The sequence below is a fragment of the Pleurodeles waltl genome, chromosome 6 (assembly GCF_031143425.1).
Source record: "Pleurodeles waltl isolate 20211129_DDA chromosome 6, aPleWal1.hap1.20221129, whole genome shotgun sequence".
Taxonomy (NCBI): Eukaryota; Metazoa; Chordata; class Amphibia; order Caudata; family Salamandridae; genus Pleurodeles; species Pleurodeles waltl.
In genome coordinates, this window is record NC_090445.1 from 421,676,161 (window position 1) to 421,688,329 (window position 12,169).

The 12,169-nt window shown below is 47.9% G+C and overlaps 1 protein-coding gene across 1 annotated transcript in view; it reads left to right on the forward strand.

Moving 5' to 3' along the window:
• LOC138301956 (gastricsin-like) overlaps positions 1 to 12,169 on the forward strand; it is a 33,627-nt gene that overhangs the window by 8,625 nt on the left and 12,833 nt on the right. Inside the window, exons 5-6 of the mRNA XM_069242400.1 lie at positions 9,906 to 10,013; positions 11,452 to 11,596. Of these exons, the coding sequence (XP_069098501.1) occupies positions 9,906 to 10,013; positions 11,452 to 11,596 (253 nt within the window). The remainder of the gene's footprint in view (positions 1 to 9,905; positions 10,014 to 11,451; positions 11,597 to 12,169) is intronic.

Genomic DNA, 12,169 nt, shown 5'->3' on the forward strand with positions numbered 1-12,169 from the left:
GAGGTAAGCCTGCAGTATGCTGACTTTGGAACACCTGTTCTGTCAGGGCTTTCTACAGTGTTGTTGCGTTTGCTATACCTGTTCTGCCAGAGGGAAGCCTCAAGGGTTGCTGCCTTTGGAATGCCTGTTATGTCAGAGGGAAGCTTGCGGTGTTGCTGCCTTTGCTAGACCTGTTCTAGCACAGGGTAGCTTGCAGTGTTGCTGCCTTTGGAACACATCTTCTGTCAGAGGGAAGCCTGCAGTGTTGCTCCCTTTGCTAGACCTGTTCCGTCAGAGGGAAGCCTGCAGTGCTGCCTTTGCTAGACCTGTTGTGACAGAGGGAAGCCTGTAGTGTTGCTGTCTTTGCTAGACCTGTTCTGTCAGAGGGAAGCCTGCAGTGTTATTGTTCCTCCTAGACCGTTTCTGCCAGGGAAGCTTGCAGTGTTGCTACCTTTGCTAGACCTGCTCTGTCAGAGGGAAGCCTGTCCTGTTGGTGTCTTTGCTAGACCTGTTCTGCCAGATAGAAGCTTGCAGTATTGCTGCCTTTGGAACACCTTTTCTGTCAGAGGGAAGCCTCCAGTGTTGCTGCTTTGTTAGGCCTGTTCTAGCAGAAGGAAGCATGCAGTGTTGCTGTCTTTGGAACACCTGTTTTGTCAGAAGGAAGCTTGAGGTGTTGCTGCCTTTGCTATACCTGTTCTAGCAGGGGGAAGCTTGCAGTGTTGCTGCCTTTGGAACACATCTTCTGTCAGAGGGAAGTTTGCAGTGTTGCTCCCTTTGCTAGACCTGTTCTGTCAGAGGGAAGACTGCAGTGCTGTATTTGCTATACCCGTTCTGACAGAGGCAAGCATGTAGTGTTGCTGTCTTTGCTGGACCTGTTCTGTCAGAGGGAAGCCTGCACGTTGCTGCCTTTGTTAGACCTGCTCTATCAGAGGGAAGTCTGCAGTGTTGCTGTCTGTGCTACACCTGTTCTGTCAGAGGGAAGCCTGTAGTGTTCCTGCCTTTGCTAGACCCCTTCTGTCAGCTGGAAGCCTGTAGTGTTGCATCAGCTAGACCTTTTCTGCCAGGGAAGCTTGCAGTATTGCTACCTTTGCTAGACCTATTCTGTCAGAGGGAAACCTGTACTGTTGTTTTCTTTGCTAGACCTGTTCTGCCAGATTGAAGCTTGCAGTGTTGCTGCCTTTGGAATACCTTTTCTGTCAGAGGGAAGCCTGCAGTGTTGCTGCTTTGTTAGGCCTGGTCTAGCAGAGGGAAGCCTGCAGTGCTGTATTTGCTATACCCGTTCTGACAGAGGGAAGTGTGCAGTGTTGCTGTCTGTGCTACACCTGTTCTGTCAGAGGGAAGCCTGTAGTGTTCCTGCCTTTGCTAGACCCCTTCTGTCAGCGGGAAGCCTGTAGTGTTGCATCAGCTAGACCTTTTCTGCCAGGGAAGCTTGCAGTATTGCTACCTTTGCTAGACCTATTCTATCAGAGGGAAGCCTGTACTGTTGTTTTCTTTGCTAGACTTGTTCTGCCAGATAGAAGCTTGCAGGGTTGCTGCCTTTGGAACACCTTTTCTGTCAGAGGGAAGCCTGCAGTGTTGCTGCTTTGTTAGGCCTGGGCTAGCAGAGGGAAGTCTGCAGTGTTGTTGCCTTTGCTTGACCTGTCTGTCAGAGAGAAACGTGCAGTGTTGCTGTCTTTGCTAGTCCTGTGCTGTCAGAGGGAAGCTTGCAGTGTTGCTACCTTTGCTAGACCTGTTTTGTCAGGAAAGCTTGCAGTGTTGCTGCCTTTGGAACACCTCTTCCATCAGAGGGAAGCATGCAGTTTTGCTGCCGTTGTTAGACCTGTTCTATCACAGGGAAGCTTGCAGCATTGCTGCCTTTGCTAGACCTGTTCTGTCAGGGAAGCTTGCAGTGTTGCTTCCTTTGGAAAATCTGTTCTGGCAGTGGGAAGCTTGCAGTGTTACTGCCTTTGGTAGACATGTTCTGTCAGAGGGAAGCTTGCAGTTTGCTGCCTTTGCTAGACCTGTTCTGCCGGTAGGAAGCCTGTTGTGTTGCTGTCTTTGGAACACCTGTTATGTCAGAGGGAAGCTTGTGATGTTGCTGCATTTGCTAGACCTGTTGTGTCAGAGGGAAGCCTGCACTGTTCTTGCCTTTGCTAGACCTATCCTGTCAGTGGGAAGCTTGAAGTGTTGCTGCCTTTGGAACATGTGTTCTGTCAGAAGAAACTTGCAGTGTGGCTGCCTTCGTTAGACCTGATCTGTCAGGGGGAAATCTGCAGTTTTGTTGCCTTTGCTAAACCAGTTCGGTCAGGGAAGCTTGCAGTGTTGCTACCCTTGCTAGACATGCTATGTCAAAGGGAAGCCTGAGCTGTAGTTCCCTTTGCTAGACCTGTTCTGTCAGAGGGAAGCTTGCAGTTTTACTGCCTCTGTTAGACCTATTCTGTTAGAGGGGAGTTCGCACTGTTGTGGCGTTTGCTAGACCTGTTCTGTCAGGGAAGCTTGCAGTGTTGCTGCTTTTGTTTGACCCATTCTGACAGAGGGAAGCCTGTTTGTGTTCCTGCCTTTGATAGACCTGTTCTGTCAGAGGGAAGCTTGCAGTGTTGCTGCCTCTGTTAGACCTGTGCTGTTAGAGGGAAGCTTGTAGTGTTGCTGCCTTTGCTAGACCTGTTCTCTTAGAAGGAATCTTGCACTGTTGGGGCATTTGATAGACCTGTTCTGTCCGGGAAGCTTGCAGTTTTGCTGCCTTTGTTGGGCCCATTCTGACAGAGGGAAGCTTGTAGTGTTGCTGCCTTTGCTAAACCTGTTCTGTCAAAGGGAAGGCTGCAGTGTTGCTGCCTTTGCTAGACCTCTTCTCTTAGAAGGAATCTTGCACTGTTGGGGCGTTTGCTAGACCTGTTTTGTCAGGAAGCTTGCAGTGTTGCCTCCTTTGTTAGACCCATTCTGACAGAGGGAAGTCTGCAGTGTTGTGGCCTTTGCTTGACCCATTCTGACAGAGGATAGCTTGTAGTGCTGCTGCCTTTGCTAGACCTGTTCTGTCAGAGTGAAGCCTGTAGTGTTGCTGTCTTTGCTAGACCTGTTCTGTCAGAGGGAAGCCTTCAGTGTTGCTGCTTTGTTAGTCCTGTTCTACAAGATTGCAGTGTTGCTGCCGTTAGAACACATGCTCTGTCAGAGGGAACCCTGCACTGTTGCTGCCTTTGATAGACGTGTTCTGTCAGAGGAAAGGAAACCCGAACTGATACTGCCTTTGCTAGACATCTGGTGTCAGAGGGAAGTCTGCAGTGCTCCTGCCTTTGGATCACGTTCTGTCATAGGGAAGCCTGCAGTGTTGCTGCCTTTACTAGACCTGTTCTGCCAAAGGGAAGCCTTCAGTGTTTCTGCCTTTGGAACACCTGTTCTGTCAGAGGGGTTTGCAGTGTTGTTGCCTTTGCTAGACCTGTTCTGTCAGTGGTAAGCTTGCAGTGTTGCTGCATTTGCTAGACCTGTTCTGTCAGGAAAGCTTGCAGTATTTCTGCCTTTGGGACACCAGTTCTGTCAGAGAGAAGCTTGCAGTATTGCTGCCTTTGGTAGACCTGTTCTCTCAGAGGGAAGCTTGCAGTGTTGCTGCCTTTGCTAAACTTGTTGCGCCAGAAGGAAGCCTGAGGTGTTGCTGCCTTTGGAATACCTGTTATGTGAGAAAGAAGGTTGCGGTGTTGCTGCCTTTGCTAGACCTGTCGTGTCAGAGGGAAGCTTGCACTGTTCTTGCCTTTGCTAGACCTATCCTGTCAGTGGGAATCTTGCAGTGTTGCTGCCTTTAGAACAGGTGTTCTGTCAGAGGAAACTTGTAGTGTTGCTGCCTTTGCTAGACCTGTTCTGTCAGTGGAAAGCTTGCAGTGTTGCTTCCTTTGTTAGCTCCATTCTGACCGAGGGAAGCCTATTTGTGTTGCTGCCTTTGATAAACCTGTTCCATCAGATGGAAGCATGCAGTGATGCTGCCTTTGCTAAACCTGTTCTATCAGAGGGAAGCTTGCAGTGTTGCTGCCTTTGCTAGACCTGTTCTGTCAGGGAAGCTTGCAGTGTTGCTGCCTTTGGAAAATCTGTTCTGGAAGTGGGAAGCTTGCAGTGTTGCTGCCTTTGCTGGACCTGTTCTGCCAGAAGTAAACTTGCAGTATTGCTGCCTTTAGAACACTTGTTAAGTCAGGAACGTCTGCAGTGTTGTTGCCTTTGCTAGACCTGTTCTGCCAGTAAGAAGCATGTTGTGTGGCTGCCTTTGGAACACCTGTTCTGTCAGAGGGGTTTGCAGTGTTGTTGCCTTTGCTAGACCTGTTCTGTCAATGGTAAGCTTACAGTGTTGCTGCCTTTGCTAGACCTGTTCTGTCAGTGGAAAGCTTGCAGTGTTGCTTCCTTTGTTAGATCCATTCTGACAGAGGGAAGCCTATTTGTGTTGCTGCCTTTGATAAACCTGTTCCATCAGAGGGAAGAATGCAGTAATGCTGCCTTTGCTAAACCTGTTCCATCAGAGGGAAGCTTGCAGTGTTGCTGCCTTTGCTAGACCTGTTCTGTCAGGGAAGCTTGCCGTGTTGCTGCCTTTGGAAAATCTGTTCTGGAAGTGGGAAGCTTGAAGTGTTGCTGCCTTTGGTAGACCTGTTCTGTCAGAGGGAAGCTTGCAGTGTTGCTGCCTTTGCTGGACCTGTTCTGCCAGAGGTAAACTTGCAGTATTGCTGCCTTTGGAACACTTGTTAAGTCAGGAACGTCTGCAGTGTTGTTGCCTTTACTAGACCTGTTCTGCCAGTAGGAAGCATGTTGTGTGGCTGCCTTTGGAACACCTGTTCTGTCAGAGGGGTTTGCAGTATTGTTGCCTTTTCTAGACCTGTTCTGTCAGGGAAGCTTGCAGTATTTCTGCCTATGGGACACCTGTTCTGTCCAAGAGAAGCTTGCAGTATTGCTGCCTTTGGTAGATCTGTTCTGTCAGAGGGAAGCTTGCAGTGTTGCTGCCTTTGCTAAACCTGTTGCGCCAGAAGGAAGCCTGAGGTGTTGCTGCCCTTGAAACACCTATGTCAGAAAGAAGGTTGCGGTGTTGCTGCCTTTGCTAGAGCTGTTGTGTCAGAGGGAAGCTTGCACTGTTCTTGCCTTTGCTAGACCTATCTTATCAGTGGGAAGTTTGCAGTGTTGCTGCCTTTAGAACATGTGTCCTGTCAGAGGAAACTTGCATTATTGCTGCCCTTGTTAGATCTGACCTGTCAGGGGGAAATCTTCAGTTTTGCTGCCTTTGCTAAACCAGTTCTGTCAGGGAAGCTTGCAGTGTTGCTACCTTTGCTAGACGTGTTATTTCAAAAGGAAGCCTGCGCTGTTGCTGCTTTTGCTAAACCTGTTGCGCCAGAAGGAAGCCTGAGGTGTTGCTGCCTTTGGAACACCTGTTATGTCAGAAAAAAGGTTGCGGTGTTGCTGCCTTTGCTAGAGCTGTTGTGTCAGAGGGAAGCTTGCACTGTTCTTGCCTTTGCTAGACCTATCTTGTCAGTGGGAAGTTTGCAGTGTTGCTGCCTTTGGAAAATGTGTCCTGTCAGAGGAAACTTGCATTATTGCTGCCCTCGTTAGATCTGAACTGTCAGGGGGAAATCTGCAGTTTTGTTGCCTTTGCTAAACCAGTTCTGTCAGGGAAGCTTGCAGTGTTGCTACCTTTGCTAGACATGTTATGTCAAAAGGAAGCCTGCGCTGTTGCTGCCTTTTCTAAACCTGTCCTGCAAGTGGGAAGCTTGCAGCGTTGTGGCCATTGGAAGAACCTGTTCTGTCAAAGGGAAGCTTGCAGTGTTGCTGCCTCTGTGAGACCTGTTCTGTTAGAGGGGAGTTTGCACTATTGCGGTGCTTGCTAGACCTGTTCTGTCAGGAAAGCTTGCAGTGTTGCTGCCTTTGTTAGACCCATTCTGACAGAGGGAAGCCTGTTTGTGTTGCTGCCTTTGCTAGACCTGTTCTGTTAGAGGGAATCCTGCACTGTTGGGGCATTTGCTAGACCTGTTTTGTCAGGAAGCTTGCAGTGTTGCTGCCTTTGTTAGGCCCATTCTGACAGAGGGAAGTCTGCAGTGTTGTGGCCTTTGCTAGACCTTTTCTGCAAGGGACGCTTGCACTGCTGCTACCTTTGCTAGACCTGTTCTGTCAGAGGGAAGCCTGTAGGGTTGCTGTCTTTGCTAGACATGTTCTGCCAGAGGGAAGCTTGCAGAGTTGCTGCCTTTGGAACACCTTTTGTGTCAGAGGGAGGCCTTCAGTGCTGCTGCTCTGTTAGGCCTGTTCTACCAGAGATAAGCGTGCAGTGTTGCTGCCTTTGGAACACATGCTCTGTCAGACGGAAGCCTGTACTGTTTCTTCCTTTGATAGACCTGTTCTGTCAGAGGAAAGGAAACCAGCAGTGATACTGCCTTTGCTAGACATCTGCTGTCAGAAGGAAGCCTGCAATGCTGCTGCCTTTGGAACACGTTCTGTCACAGGGAAGCTTAAAGTGTTGCTGCCTTTGTTAGACCTGTTCTGTAAGAGGGAAGTTTGCAGTGTTCCTGCCTTTGCTAGATCTCTTGTGTCAGAGGGAAGTTTGCACTGTTCTTGCCTTTGCTAGACCTATCTTGTCAGTGGGAAGCTTGCAATGTTGCTGCTTTCAGAACATGTGTTCTGTCAGAGGAAACTTGCAGTGTTGTTGTCTTTGCTAGACCTGTTCTTTCAGTAGGAAGCTTGCAGTGTCACTGCCTTTGGAACACCTGTTCTGTCTGGTACAGGAAAGCTTGCAGTGTTGCTGCCTGTTAGATCTGTTTTGTCAGAGGGAAGTCTGCATTGTTGTTGCCTTTGCTAAACAAGTTCTGTCAGGGAAGCCTGCAGTGGTGCTGAGGGGCTTGACCTGTTCTGTGAGAGGGAAGCTTGCACTGTTGATGCCTTCACTAGACCCTTCTGTCAAAAAAGCTTGCAGTGCTGCTGCCTTTGCTAGACCTGTTCTGTCAGTGGGAAGCTTGCAATGTTGCTGCCTCTGTTAGGCCTGTTCTGTTAGAGGGGAGTTTGCACTGTTGCTGCCTTCACTAGACCTGTTCTGTCAGGGAAACGTGCACTGTTGCTGCATTTGTTAGACCCATTCTGACAAAAGGAAGCCTGTTTGTGTTGCTGCCTTTGATAGACCTGTTCTGTCGGAGGGGGGCTTGTAGAGTTGCTGCTTCTGTTAGCCCTGTTCTGTTAGACGGGAGTTTGCACTGTTGTGGCGTTTGCTAGACCTGTTCTCTCAGGTAAGCTTGCAGTGTTGCTGCCTTTGTTAGACCCATTATGATAGAGGGTAGCCTGTTGTTTTTGCTGCCTTTGATAGACCTGTTCTGTCAGAGGGACGCTTGCAATGTTGCTACCTCTGTTAGACCTGTTCTGTTAGAGGGAAGCTTGCACTGTTGGGGCGTTTGCTAGACCTGTTCTGTCAGGGAAGCTTGCAGTGTTGCTGCCTTTGTTAGACCCATTCTGTCAAATGGAAGGCTGCAGTGTTGCTGCCTTTGCTAGAAATGTTCTGGCAAAGGGAAGCCTGCTCATTGCTGCCTTTGTTAGACCTGTTCTGACTGAGGGAAGTCTGCTGTGTTGTATCTTTGCTAGACCATTTCTGCAAGGGAAGCTTGCACTCTTGCTGCCTTTGCTAGACCTGTTCTGTCAGAGGGAACCTGTAGTATTGCTGTCCTTGCTAGACCTGTTCTGCCAGAGAGAGGCTTGCAGTGTTGCTGCCTTTGGAACACCTTTTCTGTCAGAGGGAGGCCTTCAGTGTTGCTGCTATGTTAGACCTGTTCTAGCAGAGGTAAGCGTGCAGTGTTGCTGCCTTTGGAAAAATGTTCTGTCAGAGGGAAGACTGCACTGTTGCTGCCTTTGATAGACCTGTCAGAGGGAAGGAAACCTGCAGTGATACTGCCTCTGCTAGACATCTTCTGTCAGAGGAAAGCCTGCAGTGCTGCTGCCTTTGGAACACCTGTTCTGCCAGAGGGATGTTTGCAGTGTTGCTGCCTTTGCTAGACCTGTTCTGTCAGGGAAGCTTGCAGTGTTGCTGCCTTTGCTAGACCGGTTCTGTCAGGGAATCTTGCATTGTTGCTCTTTGGAACACCTGTTCTGTCAGAAGGATGTTTGTGGTGTTGCTGCCTTTGCTAGGCCTGTTGTGTCAGAGGGAAGCCTGTACTGTTCTTGACTTTGCTAGACCTATCCTGTCAGTGGGAAGCTTGCAGTGCTGCTGCCTTTGGAACACCTGTTCTGTCTGGCAGAAGGTATCTTGCAGTGTTGCTGCCTTTGTTAGACCTGTTTTGTCAGAGGGAAGTCTGCATTGTTATTGCCTTTGCTAAACAAGTTCTGTCAGGGAAGCCTGCAGTGGTGCTGCGTTTGCTTGACCTGTTCTGTGAGACGGAGGCTTGGACTGTTGCTGCCTTTACTAGACCTTTATGTCAGGGAATCTTGCAGTGTTGCCTTTGCTGGACCTGTTCTGTCAGAGGGAAGGAAACCTGCAGTGATGCTGCCTTTGCTAGACCTGGGCTTTGAGAGGGAAGCCGGCACTGTTGCAGCCTTTGCTAGATATGTTCTGTCAAAGGGATGAAAACCTACAGTGATACTGCCTTTGCTAGATCTGTTCTGTCAGTAAGAAGCCTGTAGTGTTGCTGCCTTTTGAAAACCTGTTCTGTTGGATGGAAGCTTGCAGTGTTGCTGCCTTTGCTAGACCTGTTCTGCCAGAGGGAAGCTTGCACGTTGCTGCTTCTGCCAGATCTGTTCTGCCAGAGGAAAGCTTGCAGTGTTGCAGCTTTGGGAAGCTTACATTGGGCATGCATGTGTTGTGCCTTCTTTTGTGAGAAGAAAGCATGTACTCCTGCCATTGCAGTGTTGCTACCTTTGCTCGACCTGTTCTGTCAGAGGGAAGCTTGCAGTGTTGTAGCCTTTGCTAGACCTGTTCTGTCAGAGGTAAGCTTGCAGTGCTGCTGCCTTTGGAACATCTGTTCTGTGAGAGGAAGGTTTGCAGTGTTGCTGGCTTTGTTAGACTTTTGTCTGTGAAGCTTGCAGTGTTGCTGCCTTTGTTTGACCTGCTCTGTCAGAGGGACGCTTGCAGTGTTGTTGACTTTGCCACACCTGTTCTGTCAGAGGGAAGGCTGTAGTGTCGCTGCCTTTGCTAGACCTGTTCTGCCAGAGGGAAGGCTGGAGTGTTGCTGTCTTTGGAACACCTGATCTGTCAGAGGGAAGCCTGCAATGTTGCTGCTTTGCTAGACCTGTTCTGTCAGAGGGAAGCTTGCAGTGTTGCTGCCTTTGTTAGACCTGTTCTGTCAGGGAAGCTTGCACTGTTGCTGCCTTTGGAGATCCCTTTCTGTCAGGGGGAAGCCTGCAGTGTTGCTGCTTTGCTAGGCCTGTTCTGTCAGAGGGAAGCTTGCTGTGTTGCTGTCTTTGCTAAACCTGTTCTGTCAGGGAAGTTTGCAGTGTTGCTGCCCTTGCTAGATCAGTTCGTCAGAGGGAAGCTGGCAGTGTTGCTGTCTTTGCTAGACATGTTCTGTCAGAGGGAAGCCTGCACGTTGCTGCTTCTCACAGATCTGTTCTGCCAGAGGAAAGCTTGCAGTTCTGTTGGTTTTGGAAGCTTACATTGGACATGCATGTGTTGTGCCTTCTTTTGTGAGAAGAAAGCATGTACTCCTGCCATTTCTTCTGTTGTGTTCTGCACAGTAGTCCCATTTCGGTAGCTTTCAATACAGAAAGTAAATGCTGTTGATTACTTTCACATTCCGTAGTTAAAATACATTTTTAATTTGTATACATATTGCATAACAACAAGCTTTCTTCCTCAAAAAATGAGTAGCATTAGTAGAAAATGGCAACATGATTTCCTTGGTAAATAAGGGATTTGTAATTGCTTATCTTGTTAAAGTAACATGCTGCAGCCATGAGAGCTTCAGAGGTCTAATGTCGCATTACGCTGTTCAGCCAATATTTTTCTTTCACTTTGTTCCTCCCAGCCAATCCGGGCAGATCATCTTCGGAGGTGTGGACAGCAGCCTGTACTCGGGTCAGATCGTCTGGGCTCCTGTCACTCAAGAGGTCTACTGGCAGATCGGGATCGATGGGTAAGCCTCCCTCCAAAGACGGCATCACGCGGAACTAACTTCTTTCTGCTGTTCCAGTAGATTTTCTACTCGAATGGCAGCTTCCTCAGTGTGAGTGGCAGCTTTCTAAACGCAAACGGTAGTGGCATGCCGTGACCGTCCATGTTCAGAAATCTCACTTGCGCTCGCCAACTTAATGTTGGCAAGCCGCCCAAGAGAAAAAACTCCTTTCTGCATTGCTTCATGGAGTTTTTCAGAATGCCGCGCTGAGTGGGGAAAACTCTGCAAACCCCGCCAGCGGAGTGGAATTATTCACCCACCCCTAATTATTAGAAATCTTCCAATTCTACTTGTCATCCACTCCCCCACAAGTGATATTTGGCATTGCTGAAAAATGTGCAAATCAACGCTGCTCTGTTTCAAAATATTTGCTTGCTGCCCCGTTGGCAACATTTTGCACATTCAAATAAAACATTTCTGTAAAATGGACCTCAGAAATGGGAATTGTCATGAAATTATAATTTGATAAGATTTTTTCCAAACATAGGGCTTGATTTAGATTTCTGTGGATGAGTTACTCTGTCACAACAGTGACGCATATCCCATCCTCTGAAATAGAAATCACATTATTTCATATGGGATTAATATTTTGCCAGATGGGATATCTGTCCCTGTTGTGATGGAGTAACCCCTCCTCCACAAATCTAAATCAGATCATAGTTTTTCACAGCAATATCCAGTTTTAAGCCAGGCCACTGATATGTGTTCCATTCCTATTGACAAGTGGGCTCCACCTCTCACCCCACACAAAGGCCATGGTCGTTGTGTCAATCTTCCATGTTGGATTGTGGGGTCTGGGGTGAGATTACTTCCTCAGGAGTCACGTTGGTTAGTGATGCATCCGTGGTATTTCACCACAACTCTAAGTCTTCCACAACACCTCATCTCTCATTGACATTTTGAGATGTATTTTTTCATCCAGTGCCCATTCCATAGTATCCTTTAGCCATGCATCTATACTAGGGACATGCAATGTTTTAAACGTTACTTTGAGTGTTGCCAAATGTTGAACTTGCAAATGCAACCTCATTAAGGCATTTCAAGAAGGCGACTTTTCTGATTAAAATTTTGATAACATTTATTTAGGATTCAGTGTCATGACCAGATAGAAGGAAAAACTTGCCTTTTACCAGTAAATAAAAGATGTTCCTAAAGATCTATCCATTCTGACTTTTGCAAAGGTGTTTTTCTTACAGTTCTGGAATAGCACAACACTTTTAACATCCCTGACTTCTCAAAGTAATTTTTGTTTAGCTTCAGGAAGGTGTAAGAATTGCAAGTTTCACATGACTGCTTTTTACAAGCACCAAAATGAATTAAAAGTCTTGTGATGGAGGGAGTTGTCCTTTTAGGTAAAAAAAAACTTGTGCATTTAATCAGTTCTATGATTTCTCTTCAGGTTTTCCATCAATGGACAGGCCACTGGTTGGTGCAGCAGCGGCTGCCAGGGGATCATGGACACTGGGACCTCACCCCTTACTATCCCTCAACAGTATATGGGGAGCCTGCTACAGACACTTGGCGCACAGCAGACTCAAAATGGGGTGAGTGTTGACTCCACAGAAGTGGCTGTAGGAACTCTCGGAATACAATGAAGGGGACTTCAACCACCAAGCATGCACAAGCTGGAATCAGTGCCAGTGGTGCCTAAGGTCCAATCTTTTTTTTTTTTTTTTTTTTTTGTATATGATTTTATTGTAAACACTGCAAAACAGTACAAAACCAGGTGGGATCAAGGTCCTGGCATCTGTAAACAATTGTACATCAAAGGATAAGGAAAACGGGAAAGACAATAGGGTATTGTCATTCGTAATTTGAAAACATGGTGTACTGATCAGATCAGACGTGCAAGAAGGAAGGGAGTTAAGAAAAGAGATAGGTAAAGATAAGAAATAGAGAGTAAACGAGGTATCGCGTCATCGGTCACTCTGGATATAGACGAGAAAGGGTAAGGAGAATAAGCAAATAAGAAAGCTAGTCGGATAGCAAGGGTTTGAATGCAGGTTCATTTGGTTCCCTAGGGATAAGGGGTAGGCTTCTCGCTATGTCGATACCTAGATTGGGAACTGGTCATAGAGCGCCTGCGCCGAAGGGCGTCCGGCCGGATGTCTTTGCCT